The sequence below is a fragment of the Antedon mediterranea genome, chromosome 6 (assembly GCF_964355755.1).
Source record: "Antedon mediterranea chromosome 6, ecAntMedi1.1, whole genome shotgun sequence".
Lineage (NCBI taxonomy): Eukaryota > Metazoa > Echinodermata > Crinoidea > Comatulida > Antedonidae > Antedon > Antedon mediterranea.
The window spans coordinates 20,010,088-20,024,787 of record NC_092675.1 but is presented as its reverse complement, the minus strand read 5'-3'; the positions used below and the strand labels follow the sequence as shown (position 1 = coordinate 20,024,787).

At 32.9% G+C, this 14,700-nt stretch overlaps 2 protein-coding genes across 2 annotated transcripts; both read left to right on the top strand.

The window, feature by feature from the left end:
- The first annotated feature begins 3,288 nt into the window (after positions 1-3,288).
- On the top strand, positions 3,289-5,855 carry LOC140052361 (uncharacterized). Its single transcript, XM_072097899.1, has 3 exons — positions 3,289-3,474; positions 4,416-4,504; positions 4,968-5,855. Exons 1-3 carry the CDS (start codon positions 3,406-3,408, stop codon positions 5,455-5,457), a joined length of 648 nt encoding a protein of 215 aa, XP_071954000.1. The 5' UTR covers positions 3,289-3,405; the 3' UTR covers positions 5,458-5,855.
- A 4,013-nt stretch (positions 5,856-9,868) lies between these two features.
- Positions 9,869-14,405, top strand: LOC140051251 (alpha-1,3/1,6-mannosyltransferase ALG2-like). Its single transcript, XM_072096398.1, has 4 exons — positions 9,869-10,328; positions 10,959-11,103; positions 11,390-11,587; positions 13,392-14,405. Exons 1-4 carry the CDS (start codon positions 9,975-9,977, stop codon positions 14,003-14,005), a joined length of 1,311 nt encoding a protein of 436 aa, XP_071952499.1. The 5' UTR covers positions 9,869-9,974; the 3' UTR covers positions 14,006-14,405.
- The last annotated feature ends 295 nt before the right edge of the window (positions 14,406-14,700 follow it).

Below are 14,700 nucleotides of genomic sequence, written 5' to 3'. Positions count from 1 at the left end.
AAAACATACAATCAATTCAAAATAATAATGAAATCGTATTTTTAGTAGTTTACAAAAAAAAATGAAAAAACAGCAACAAAAGAAAGCAACACCACATATAGGCCTACTCCTTAGGCCTATATCAAATGCCTAGATTTAGTTCTATCCCCTACCACTAAACCAGTATGTTATAGCCTACTAGAACTAGCTACCTATGTAGTAGGATTACCCCCGGGCCTAGCCTAGCTAGGCTAGTAGAGTAGTAAAATACCACTCTAGCCCTAGCTAGCTAGCCTAATCATTTATTTTTTTACAATTGGTATTATTACACAATAAAATTCACTTACCTATAGTAGTAGTCCTAGTAGCAATATGAATTTGTAGTAATATCAAGCACGTTTGATAACTACTACCCGTTCAGGTCTAGCCTAGGCCAGCTCTTTTGTATATCAAATAACCCCAAACGGGAGAAAAAGCCTATCTTGTAGGCGACTGAAACTGAATTGATTTGTTTTGGTCGTGGTGGATGGACAAAAACGATGTTGACAGCAGGTTGTTCACGGCGCTTTTTACAGATATTTCAAAGGTTGTCAACTGGCATTATTAATATCACCGAGGTCTTTATTCAGTATAAATGTCACTCAATTATTCAAAAATAATATTTCACGATTAAATAAACCACCATGGTTTTAATATATGAAATGAAATGCTGCAACTCGTCAACACAAAAATACAACTTACTCAGCCATCTTTGAAAATGAGGGTCAAGCGATTGATGTTTACCATGTGATACAAAATTGCCCAATCAGAGCGCTTGTTAACAGGTCGTCATTAGCGATATATCCTGTTTGTTTGAATTGGAATTAAAGTACGAGTGCTTATTTTTAACCAGGAAGGACTAGGTCACGAGTGACCAAAATATTGTATGCATTTAACAACTCCCCGGTCTAATTTTACTGCAGCCTATGTTTCTCAACACAATTTATATTATCAATATATTAAAAAAGAACATTATAAAGAATACTTTAATTATAAATTGGGACGGGTTCTAATGATTTTTTACCAACTGTTTTGTTTTTCTTTGTAGACAAGAAATAGATAATAAATCCGTATTGATATGAAAAATAAAAAACTCAATCAAATATATGCCCTTAAAACAATGTTAAGTGATTGTTAACGAAATTAAGCTGGTCGTTTTCAAAAAATCACCAAATCAAATTCTTAATTACACTCATGTTCAAAAACGAGTCTCGATCTGATGGCCAGAATACAGGAACTGTTAATCAGGACAGTTCATCCGGATATAGTAAATGAATATTTTGTCTGTTTTTATTTGAAATATAATAGGTTTTCCTCAGGGATACAAAATTAGTTAAATGAAACGCAGATTTTTTTATATCGGACATCGACTGTGCTATAGAAACTACAAAGTTAATTCACCTTAACAGTAAATATGTTATGCAATTATGCAAATTAAATTAATATTCAATAATATTATCGTACAAGCCTTAAATTAATTTCTTAATGGATCGAGCGTCGAAAAAATATAATATTTTTCTATATATAACAATTAATCTGTCGTCCGTACATAGTTGGAGCAGGGAGTTGAGTAGGCCTTACGTCGTATTATATTAGGCCTAACCCTTAATTAAGGATATCGCCGCACGCGCTCGCCGCCCGTATAGCCGTCGCCGTAAATTGCTGTGACGTCACAGGTACATCGCAAAATCTACTTTATGAGTCCAGATAAGCAAAAGAAACAATAACAAAATCAACATTTATATTTTTTAGGATTTATTTCAAAAGTGTGTTTACTAGATGTTCGCGATTTCTTTGCCAGACTTTGCCAGAAAACTCATGGTCCTCGGTCAAGTTGTCCTTTAACCGAGTGAAGCAGCGCCATCATCAACTGCCACAACTTCGAAGACGATGGAGAGTTTGTATGGAACGTTACGTATAGTTTTAAAAAGTCAGTTACGCACATAAAATATTGTGGGCGAAAATACAAAACGCCTTTTAATATAAAACAAAAGATATGGGTGTTCCAATAGTTACTGTGAACCATTTAAAACAATAGTTTCAACTTCCAATACTTATTAAGGAACACACAAATAACAATGATTTTTGCGAGTTGCTTTTAGTTGTACACGCGTTAAAAGAACCCGATGGCTTATCAAATGGCTATCTATTAACAATGAATGAACAAAGCATCTTTTTCTGAGTTAAAGAAAAAGACAGCCAACAATTCAAATGTAACTCATTGCATATACATTTTGTAATTGTAGGTAATATATCAAGCAGACGTATAAATTCACGCAGGCAGCGAATTCTATTTTTACATTTGTCTATAGATGATATTACGGGCATTAATCACCACGTAAAACACTTTCCATATAAAGTGAGTGCGAATGCATTCGATTGATTATTAATTGTGATGAGTATGTTGAAATTAAGGAATTAAATGGAACTCTAGCGCCCTTTATCGACGAATAATCATTGGCCACAATCATCCACTTGCCTATATGACCATATCAGAATTATTTCCTACTGGGTTTTCACTGTTAATTCATCATAGAAATACTGGTGGTTCGGCTAAGCATTACATAAGGAGCGATGATGGATTCAGCTAAGCTTAGCAACACTGGGGGTGAATGTTCTACAGAAAAAGCAATCAGCCCGCCCCAACTGAAAGATAAAACCGGTCGTGAAAACCCTTCAAGCGAACATAATAGCTGGAATGATTGCGCTAAATGCACTGTTCCACTTTCACCGACTGATTCTAAATGCAACGAGAAACGAACGGCCCAACAGTCGGGAACGACTCGTTCCAGACAAAGTTCCTTGAGTAACATTGAAGCTGGAAAAATTATTCTTTCACCACTAGATGCTATACAGTCAAAGAGAAGTGCTAACCAGACTGTAGGCCTACCTAAACGATTTGGAATACCGAGAGGTAAATTTGAAAATGTGTTGAGGAAACGACATACGTCGGCAAATATCACGTCGATTACATCGAAAGTATCGGAACCTGAAGAAACCCCCAAATTAACGATGAAGAAAAGATCTAGCACAAAATCACTTTTACTAAATGTTGAGGAAATTGAGGACAATAAAAGTAGTAATTCATCAACTGATAAGTCATTAACTGATGACATGGACAAAGCGTTAGAGAAAGAAAATAACAAACATTCAACAAGTAAAGAGTTAGCCAAGAAGGCTAGCTGTTCGTCTTTAACCAGCTCCGAGTCCATTGTGAATGAATCAGCAGAAGCGGCACGTTCTTTGGAACAAGAAGATACGCCGAAAAAGCAGGCAAGAAACTCGGAAATCTCTATTCCACAGATTATACCAGTTGAAGATGAAGCGTTGATTAATAACAGCGAAATATGGCCTAAAATCGCATACTCAATCATAAGTGAATTGACTATGGAACACAATAAGTATATTCCTACGCCTCTCTTGCTTTCACACGACCAAACATATTTTCCACAACAGGTAAGAGATAGTTTATTATTCTAAACAATCATATTAAGTGAATACTAATAAACCAAATAATTGCTGTGGTGATTTGTCGGCGACGTCGGTTACCACGTACAGGCACATAATTAACGTTGTAGATTTGTGTACAAACGTCAGATTCGGAAATTCACTTGTGAATTAGGCCTATAACAACTAGTCCTATTCTTCATTATCACCTTTAATCTAAATTATCAACGAACTCATCATTGGCATTGTCATTTCCAGAAGAGAGAACTGATTTCAAACATTATATATTTTTTTTAATAAAGAAAAGAATGTGATAGTACTTGTCATAAAACAACCTTGTTGTCTATAATATTTATAACGGCTAATGTCTTTGGTCATTATTTATATTATTGTAAATTTACTTATTTCATTATGTCGAGGTAGCTTCAGGCTTACTTTTCAAACATCATTAACATTTCCTTTTATTTGCTATCATCAACCTAATTAAAGAAAAATCGATATTCTTTTGGAGAATTATTCTTGCGATGTTTTTCGTTTTTTTCCTTATTTGCTAGCTCATTTTATTAAAAGGTATTAAGTGAAGGCAGTAATTTCAGTGATGCCGTTTAAATTGATATAATTGGGTTCTGTAAGCCTATTGCGCTTGCGTGATATATAAACACTGATGAGATATTGTAAATGAGTACAAGAACATCTTCTTATCAATGAATTTTCAATAAATAAATTGTCAATAAGTATATATTTAAAAGCCATGGTTTTTAAAGAAAATAATACTCTGCAGGTTGTATTTTAAAGCTCATTTTTTACGAGCGCACGTTCTAACAATGTTTATAAGAAGCACGCGTAGACTTTGTGGGTGACCTCACCGAAAGTGTACGATATTTTTCATAGGGCCTCTAAACATTTGACCTCTATAAATATTTGACCTTTATTTGAATATTAATTTACAGATATTTTTGGCAGAGGAAGGAAGTTTGGCTTTTCGTCCGTTTACGAAGCTCGATAGGTTAAAGAAACGAGACCAGGAATCTAAAAATAAGTAAGCTATACTTTTAATTAGAACGTAATACAATCTTCCTATTTAAACCTTCATGATATATGATACCCTTTAACGAGCTACTTAATTGGGGTATTATTAACTAGATTAGTATGTTATTAAATGTATTAAAGGCTTGTTACATACCGTACTTAATCATCGTACCTATAGCCAGGCCGACACATTCCGTCGTTAAAACATCTCTATGAATATATTGTAACTCCTATACCCCTACAATTGGATAGAAAATCTAACAAAGTAAATTTAACCAACGGTATGAATTGTAATGTCATTTCAAATGAGTTGGAGCAATACAGTTAAGCCCTCCTTCTTCCAAACAGTATACGGTCATAAAGATAAAAAGTTGCATTGTAGATATACGGTAATATTTTTATAACTGAATAATTAATTTATTTAAACAGCACAATTTGTTTCTCTATACAATAATTTATTGCTTATATTTTAGGAGATTTCGTGACTTTTCCCTAAAAGAAACAACTCGTGACACGGATGCACAACAAATGTTTAACTTTGCCCAGACGACATCACTTTCCCGCCAAAATTCGAAAACAACTCGAAACGGCCACCACTGTAAATTTCAGATGCAAGTTCTGAAGACCTACCTAAAACAAGTTGACGTCAGAAGTTTAATAGACTGTAAACTAGATGAAAAGTCTGCCATTATGAGAAGGAAACTAAAAAAATTCTTTATCATTGACGAATGCTGGGTGGCAACGGAAGCGAGATGTTCCGTTATTTTCGGCGATACACTTAGCGATACAACTTCAACGAGATATTGCGTTAAACGCTTATGTCCGTTTGCGTTCCATGTCGCTCTCGTTACCATAAACAAAAAAGGAATAGTGACTGACGTAAGTTATGATATGAAAGCTGCCAAACTACCGACTTACCAACGAATGATTATTCCGATCAAAGATTTTTTTCTCACTAGATGAACACGCAATATTTTAAGAATAGAAAAGGCAACATTTTACGAGATCTAAGTGTTCTAAATGACTACTGTATAATATAGGCACAATGGTGATAATAATAAGCCTAATAATCAAATCTGCGTTTGATTATTTACCATTATATTAGGCCTACAGTAAATTAACTAATTGTTCAAAATTACTATATACATTAGGCACAAACACATATGTGATGGTGGTAATAATAAGCCTAATAATCAAATCTTATTTACCATGTAGGCCTACCATTTATATTAGGCCTACAGTAAATTAACACCGAGTCAAGTATTGTTTGGTTACAGGACATGTAATGGTGAATTAAGGATTTTTTTATATGAAAGTAATTTTATTTCGTGTTTATACACAGCTTAGCCACTGACGAAGTAGCGGTCATTACTACGTAAGAATATTGAAATAATTATAGTTAAATTAAAAGGTGTCTCTCTAGTAAAAGAGCCACAATAATAAATATACATAGTAACATTGTATAGGAATATTTTTTAATGTCAGTAAGCGTTTCTGTACTTGAAACTGTTAGTTTGAGATATTGCACTTAAACTAATTAATAATGTTCCATCAATCCAAACAAACACACACACGAGAAAGGAAATTTCGTTTATTAAAATTACACCGTTTAAAACAATAATAAATAACAAATACTCATTTTTTGTTAAAGATACATCACTGAGGACCGGGTACATTACTACAGATATAATAACAACTTCATAAAATTATCAATTTTATTTTATTAATTTGTATCATTTGGTTGATGATTGTATTTCATACTAACTTACCTTGGGATAAACATTCTGTAAAAGTTTCAAAAATCATTTTTTTTTAATGTACGGTTGAGGAACTATGTAAAGTTAAGTGACTAGATTCTACCATCACTGCTCCAAAAACATAGAACGTCCTCATTCCCTAAATATCCGATTCTCGTAACTTAGTTCAAATATACGTTTGTCGCCATTTTGTTCACTATAATAGATATTGTGTACAATTTAAACTATTGTTTTTTGACACGTTTTGAGTTTTTCAATTAATAAACAATAAAGCATAGATTTGGCTTAATGATTGGTCATCACAGTGTATTTGAGACCCACCAGTGAAAAGATATTTACCCTCAAAATATGGTTAAACCGTCCTATAGTGAATTGTACCATTGTAGCAACTACTTAAATTTAAGCCTGTTTTGTTGTAGTGAGTTTTATAATTGTTTATCTTTTCTTTGCTATTTTTATCTACTAAATTTAAATCTATTAATCCATTAATATACATTTTCTAGACTTTTTTCTTTTTCAATGAATAATTTTCTTGTTTTTTCATCAGTTTGATATTGTAGTTTTATTTCTTTTATACGGCCTCGTGGAAGAACATATTTTGTTGTGAACGTTTTAAATAAAGATTTAATTATTATTATTATTTGCTTACATAATTAGGTCTACAGTTTGTTCTTTAAATAAAACAAGAATTTAAGAAAGGTCTGTATAATTATCTTTGAAAAATTGTTTCATCTGGTTTTGTATATAGTTTTTTAAAATCCTAATTACTCAGACGCTAGTTCCATACTCTCCGTCGATACAATGATAGACGGTTTACGGATAGCTTTAGAGTTACGTTAGATTGTTTATACATTACGTTAAACCTCGAAACGTTAAAGTGATAACAACAGCAACTGTGAATGCATTAATGCTCCCAACATAATATAGTTTGTTACTTAAAATAGAAACAACATAAACTGAAAACATATATCAAAGAGGATGCCAAAGGAAGCAGATAGTGAATCCTCTTTGAAGTTTTCTCCTCGCTCTCTGACACATTTTAAATTTACGAGAAATTGTTAATCAATAATTCAATTGTAACACTGTAATAAAACATGATGATATGCGCGAGTGCTGGGTTTAGCATTCTGTTCTAATGTAGCCAGCTTTATGTACCATAACAAATCATTTTGGATAAAGGTCATAACATACAAAACATGAAATATTGAGAAACAGAAATATTATGGAATATGGAGTATTACAATTCACTGATTAGAGTATTATATAAATGTAAGAATATAAGAAAAAAACAACGAAAAGAAATGGACCTAGACTACATGACCGACATGCCGACCGACTGACAAAACCAACCGACACAAACCCGACTGACAATCCATGGCAACCAAACAATCAACAGGAAGATAACAGCTATCAAGCCTATATGAACAAATCATATGCCTAAGTAAGTTTATGTCTTGATAACATAAAAGTAACGAAATTATTATTAATTGGCCTACTCCCGACTGTACTTATCAAATTAGACTTAAATATTGGGCTAATCAAAGATATTATGGCTCCTAGCAGTAAATTTCGTCTCCAATGTTTCAATACAATACTTATTACGGTATTGTTTCGATTATCGACGATACATTAGCAATATTCTATTCTGTGGCGCCATAACTTAAATAATCAACCTAATAATAACCCATGTAAATGTACTGTAGTAAGAGCATATGGCGGCGGTAGCATTTTACTAAACGGGCCAACACAGATTTCTTGAATGTACCATAGACAAACTAGTCAGGCAGCATTTGTCACTTTTTTTCCTCTACTTCATATTTTTGGCCAAGTTTGAATTTTTGCTTTCATTTGTTTATTGATACTTTAAGGAACATTTTTCAACTTGGTGTCCAAATTGTTAACGCCCGTTGGGGCCGCTTTGAAAAATGACCCCATATGTTGTGACCCCCCCTTATATCTTGGCAACCACTAATTGTATACACTTCATTTTAGTTTCAAATTACTCCCAATATATATCTTTACATTTGCTCTAATAAAAAGATTTTTCAAAAAATGGCAGGAAAGGTAATTTCTGGGAGTTTGACCTTTGACCTCTTAATAAACGTTATGTCTGTGAATATACCATGTTGTTTTGTATTCAATATTAAATATAAATTATTAACAACTTTTATTCAAAATGGCTAATATCAGTCTTAATATTGTTGTTTGATTTAGCTCATTTTATGTATTTCGGATCTAAGATCTAACTGCTGTTTCCACATAATTGCTGCTTTTTAAAAAATCGGCGTTTATACTCATTTAATATTCTTCGTACGCACAGTTGTATAAATAATCTATTATATAGTTCCATTTTCTCTTATCCACTTTGATAAAATCATATGAGATGTGCTCTTGACTCAATTTCAGGATAATAAATTATACAAGCGGTAAGACATTTAGCGTGTAGAATTCCCTAATTGCAAATAAATTGCTGTCAATCATAACTGATAGTCTGAAAGATCTAATATCGATTAATTTGATTAGATTATCAGGAGACATGAAGATTCGGCGGAGAGATGTCATATTGTAACACACGGTTATCAATAATTCTGTAAGCATTATTGCTTCTATTTACAAGCATAGGCCTACACACAGCTTGATTTGTACAAATATTACACGTAAATATCGTTTGTAATATAAAGAAGCAAATTAATGTCAGATGAGGACTATAATTTTAATGTGGACGAATCAAGTTATACCTTGCAAATGGGGACCATCATTTGCAAATTAATTACCTCAATCGCAAAGTGCTAAATATTTAGCTATATTTGCACATTTACCTCCAAAATACGTGACAAAGGTATATTTGCCAATGTTTTTACCGCCAAATGCATAAAACAGCAAAGAGCACACAAATGAGGTCATTATTTGCACATTTGTTTACCTCCAAATTCATGGGATGATGATTAGGCAATTTTTTATGTCCAAATGCATATAAAAACACAAAAGCACACAAATTGCGCCCTGATTTGCACATTTATTTACCTCCAAATGTGGAAATAAGGGCGTCATTTGTGTACTCTTTGCTGTTTTTTTTTTTTTGCATTTAGGTGCCTATAATCGCTATGGCTTTAGTTTAGAGGTAGAATGTACAAAATAAAGCGCCACTTTTCGCTTTTCTATGCATATAAAGAAGCAAATTAATGTCAGATGAGGACCATAATGTAGACGAATCATCTTACCCTTGCAAATGGGGACCAACATGCCATAGCGATGGGCATCTAAATGGAGCTATATTTGCCAATTTAATTACCTCCAAAGGCACAAAACAGCAGAGAGTATACAAATGGCGCCCTTATTTCCAAATTTATTTACCTCCAAACTTATGCCATAGCGATAGGCACCTAAATGAAGCCATATCTTTTAATTTATTTACTTCCAAATATATAGCACAGCGAAAGGCAAAACAATACAATATAAAACAGATTCCCTGATCATTTATAAAATAATTAAATTTAGTTAAAATTTTAAAATGCACTGATGGGGTTCCATATTATCACAAATCAAAATACAGTAAATTAAAACTTGGTGGCGCTGTTAGAAAATTCATGTTTATTTTGTTTTCAGGCCCCTCGGGCGAACGTGCCGTATATCGTCCACGTCGTCAGTCAGCTTAGCCAGCTAGCTGCATATAAATGTGCATTGTACTGTAGTGTTAGGGGCTTAGCCGATATCTCAGAAATCATGGTTAAAAAAATAGTATTTGTTCACCCTGACTTAGGCATTGGTGGGGCCGAGAGACTTATTGTCGATGCTGGATTAGCGTTGAAACAGCAAGGGTTTGAAGTTAAAATGTTTACTGCCCATCACGACCCGAAGCACTGTTTTTCGGAGACCAAAGATGGCACCTTAAGTGTAGTTGCAGTAGGGGATTGGCTTCCTCGAAGTCTGTTCGGCCTCTGCTATGCCCTGTGTGCCTATATTCGCATGATATATGTTGCATTGTACCTTACAATGTTTAGTGGTGAAGACTATGATGTTGTTATATGCGACCAAATATCCGCATGCATTCCATTTTTAAAGTTAAAATCGGGAAAGGTAAATATAGGTTGTCTTGTTTACAATATACTCTGGCCCAGGGCCATTGCATTGAGAATTATTAAATATTAGTTTAATTATTGAAAGATTATTTTGTATCAGATTAACCAAATTCTTTGAGAAATACAAGACAACTTATTTTATTTTTGAACACCATGGATTTCGTAAAATAAAGGGTTAATTGGCCTAGTACAAAAAGTTTTTTAAAAAATGTTTATGTTTAAGTTAAAAAATGCGGTGTGTTTAAAATTTCCTGTTTCAAATTACAGCGCATATTAAATAATTGTCATACTTTATAAGCCCAAATCTAGACAAGCGAATGCTTTTTATTTGGCCTTTTGTCAAATCATAATTTGAATAATTTAATATTGTTTTAAATATTCCCAATTAATGTAAACTGTAATGTAACCTCTTTTTTTTAGAGTGAAAAGAGGACTAAATATTTCTAACACCAAGCATATTACTAATTACATACTTAAATGATGAAATAACAGGATTAAACAATGCATGTGGCTGATGAAATGAAAAGTTTCTTTTGCAATATTATATTTCTGTACAAACCAATTAAAGATGATGAATGTTTGACAGTAAATACAGCAAAAAATAAATAAATATGATTTATTTTTGCAGATTTTATTCTATTGCCACTTTCCTGATCAGTTACTTTCCATCAGAAAGTCATTGTTAAAGAAGTTATACAGAGGACCAATAGACTGGATAGAAGAAATGACAACTGGCATGGCTGATTGTATATTAGTTAATAGTAAATTCACAGGTACTACTTTGTGAATTCATTTCAGCTGTTATTAATCAATAGCTCTAGTACATCATACAAATCCATTGAGAAACTTTTATTAGGAAGTTACCCCTCAGTTTCATTTGAAAATTTACACTGTTTAATTATTATTAATATTATACTTCTTAGTTTAAAAGTTTTGAAAAAGAGATTACCATATCTTCCGGCCCACATCAGTTTTGACAAAGATAATTAAATTGTGATAATGCAAAAAGACCTTTGCATAGAACATTTCTGTATTTACGATTCGTATTTGTCATTTTAGCTGGAACATTTAAAAAAACTTTCAAGAGGCTACAACATATAGAACCAAAAGTTCTATATCCGTCACTAAACTTTACAGCATTTGATGATGTTAAGTCACCATCGGAGGATCTGGTTCCACATAATTCAGAAGTGCTATTCCTGTCAATCAACCGCTATGAGAGAAAGAAGAATCTTGGCCTGGCTATTCTAGGATTAGGTAAGCCAATGGTGTATTAAAATAAGCCACAAATGTCTACACAAACTAAAGCTTTGTCTACACCTTTTGTGACAAAAAAATGTCATATCACTACCATATTTGGTCACATCACAAACTAGTTTGATAAACTGAATGTAAATCTTTATACTGTTTTAGGCCCTTTAATATCAATTTCCTCTGTATATTAATTGTTTTATCATATTTTGATTTTAACATAATGTCAACATATTTTCTATAATCTATTAACCTATTGACTTTGTTATATCTATATTTTATATTTCTATTGTTTAGCATGTGTGCAATAAAATTGTGTTGTCCCCACAAAACAGAAAACAAAAATATTTTGATAGTGTAGACACAGAGCTTTAGAATGGTTGGCAAGACATTTAAATAATACTTAAAATGGACCTGAAATGGATTTTCGATTTTTTTTCATTTTAGAATGATGTTTTGGGGGCTATTAGGTGTTGCTAGAATGTATATTGTTACAAAATATAAATTGGCCCTTTTGGGGAAAGCCCCATTTGAAAATCAAAAAAATTCGCGGGTGACGTCACTTTGCGAATATATTCCTATCCCTCCAATGGAAAATTTGCAGTTTTTTGGCTATAACTCTTGAAATCTATGGAGTATTTTCTAAAAAATGCTTGTGCATTTGCAGAAACGTATTTAGAATTTTTTTTAGATAAAATTATTACCGTATAAACGGTTATTCATCGAGAAAATGACGATTTAAAATCTTAAAATCAACGGTTTTTTTCTGGCAATACCGAAGTTGGCCTGGCAACGTTGTCCGGGATACAGCTCTGTGCGCAATGATGCATCCATATTTTCCGTTCGTGTATTTTGTATATCGTTCGTAATTTATACTGCTAAAATTTGTTAGTTTCTTTAGTTTTTAGTTTAGCAGAATTAAATTAGTAATATGAGATGATAATTTATTTGTCACGAATCAGGCAGTTCGAAAACGAATTTTATTCATATTTTACTTTGGCTTGACAATGAGCGCAGCAAGTTGTTGATATCGCTTTGGTCCTTGGATACACATGAAACGGAGCCTCGCCGCATGATGTGGGTGGTGGATCGACTCCGCGCTCTGAATTGGGGGCCTAGGCCTAGTAAAGGTTTGGGAGGTAGGCCTTCTAAATTCGGGTTTTAGAACAAACGAAGTATATTTTAGGGACCTATATTTCAACAACATTAGATATTGAATAAATTAGTATTAGTGTCAACGCTTCGCGTATCTTTCCAGGCCGTCGATCATTCACTGACTATCGGGCGGCATACACGCTCTCGATATCGTATGTATATGTGACGTCGTGAATATAGAGGCTTCCGACGGCCGTTGAAATAGAATATTGCAATGGCGTGAGTAATTTTCGCTAATTTACCATGGTATCTTAAAATTTCGTTTTTACTCAAAATACTATACATTTTGTTTTTATTTGTGTGGGTTTGTGTTAATTTGATACATTTAAATAACATGTGTGAATTTCTTGAAAATCGAAATTCCATTTCAGGTCCATTTTAAGAGAAGCTTTTTATTGGTCATTAATAGGTTTCAACTCCTAAAATGAATTTTTACGAAAAGTCTCCTCTTAATAGAGGTGTCGTCAGAATAGGTGTGGCCAAAAGGATGGGTTCTAACGCATATCTCAACATCATTAATGTTTATTATACACCTAACTACAAAATTAAACATTAAAAAAATAGGAGTTAATTAAGTAACAATCATCTATTAACATTTCAGTATATACAATCATAGCTATTTAATTACTAAAAAAATAAGGTATTTCAATTACAGCTGAGCTGAAGGAAATCATTTCAGAGAGTGATTGGAAAAAGGTACATCTTGTAATGGCAGGCGGCTATGATGAACGAGTTACTGAAAACAAAGAACATTATTTTGAGTTAAGAGTACTTGTTGAAAAATATCAACTTTCTAAAAATGTTACCTTCCTACGATCTTTTACTGATGCAGAAAAATGTCAATTATTAAACTCGTGCTCATGCTTGTTATATACGCCAAGTAACGAGCATTTTGGTATTGTTCCAATTGAAGCCATGTACATGAGTAGGCCAGTTATTGCAGTGAATAGTGGCGGTCCGCTAGAAACCATAGTGGACGGTAAAACTGGTTATTTGTGCCCACCTGAGGCCGAAGAGTTTGCCGTTGCGATGGAGAGATTTGTAAGTGATCTCACAAAGACAAAGAGCCTAGGAGATGCTGGTCATACAAGGGTTCTTAATGAGTTTTCATTCCAATCTTTTACAGTTCAGCTCTGCAATGTTGTAGATCAACTTATTCAGTCATCTTCAGCAGGCTTTAAACTATCTTACTTAATTATAAGAACTTGTTTTATTTTAATAGCAAGTATTTTCACATTCTTTGCAATTAGAGATATGCTAAATTTATAATATATATTTATAAATATATAGTTTATAATAAACTAAATGTAAACGTGTTAACACAGACTCTTAAGCTTTGAATATATATATATATTTTTGACAATTTCATTCATTATACTGGCCTAATATGGGACCACGATCAGCACAGTACACACTGAGATGATCCCCTACTCCTTTTGGTATGGATGACAATGACTACACTCCAATTTGAAGAGCATGGTAATGAGAGATCTTTCTTTCATCTTTCCAAGCACAGACCGATCTCAATGAGTCTGATAATATGGCAGAGAATTAAGTTGCTTTTCTGTACTGTATGTGTGAACATGAAGGTACACAAACATTAGAGTTTGATAACAATGGTGTTTACTCAACAAATGAAACTGAAACATTATAAAAAATGTACAATATTTTATTTAGTAAAATAAGCTAAGCATGTTAAAATGATAGAGTAATACTATGTTTAGAAAATGTTGACATAAATAAGCTTTGCTATTTTAGAGATTATTACTGTATAAACAAATGATAGCTTTTTATAGTATTTCTGAAAGCATATTGTACCTGATTACTGAGACCAGTAGGATTACTGTATTTAATAGTTGTGCTATCTATAGCCATTTGCTATCAACAATAACTTACAGAAAATGTAATCAATTTATGGTTCATAATTACACCTAAACTATTCTGAATCATCAGCTTAGCTTAGA

Coding starts and splice junctions, on each gene's coding strand:
- LOC140052361 (XM_072097899.1), top strand. CDS start 3,406: ATGGAACACAATAAGTATATTCCTACGCCTCTCTTGCTTTCACACGAC. Junction 3,475..4,415: donor AAACATATTTTCCACAACAG/GTAAGAGATAGT, acceptor ATTAATTTACAG/ATATTTTTGGCAGAGGAAGG. Junction 4,505..4,967: donor GACCAGGAATCTAAAAATAA/GTAAGCTATACT, acceptor CTTATATTTTAG/GAGATTTCGTGACTTTTCCC.
- LOC140051251 (XM_072096398.1), top strand. CDS start 9,975: ATGGTTAAAAAAATAGTATTTGTTCACCCTGACTTAGGCATTGGTGGG. Junction 10,329..10,958: donor TAAAGTTAAAATCGGGAAAG/GTAAATATAGGT, acceptor TTATTTTTGCAG/ATTTTATTCTATTGCCACTT. Junction 11,588..13,391: donor CCTGGCTATTCTAGGATTAG/GTAAGCCAATGG, acceptor TTTCAATTACAG/CTGAGCTGAAGGAAATCATT.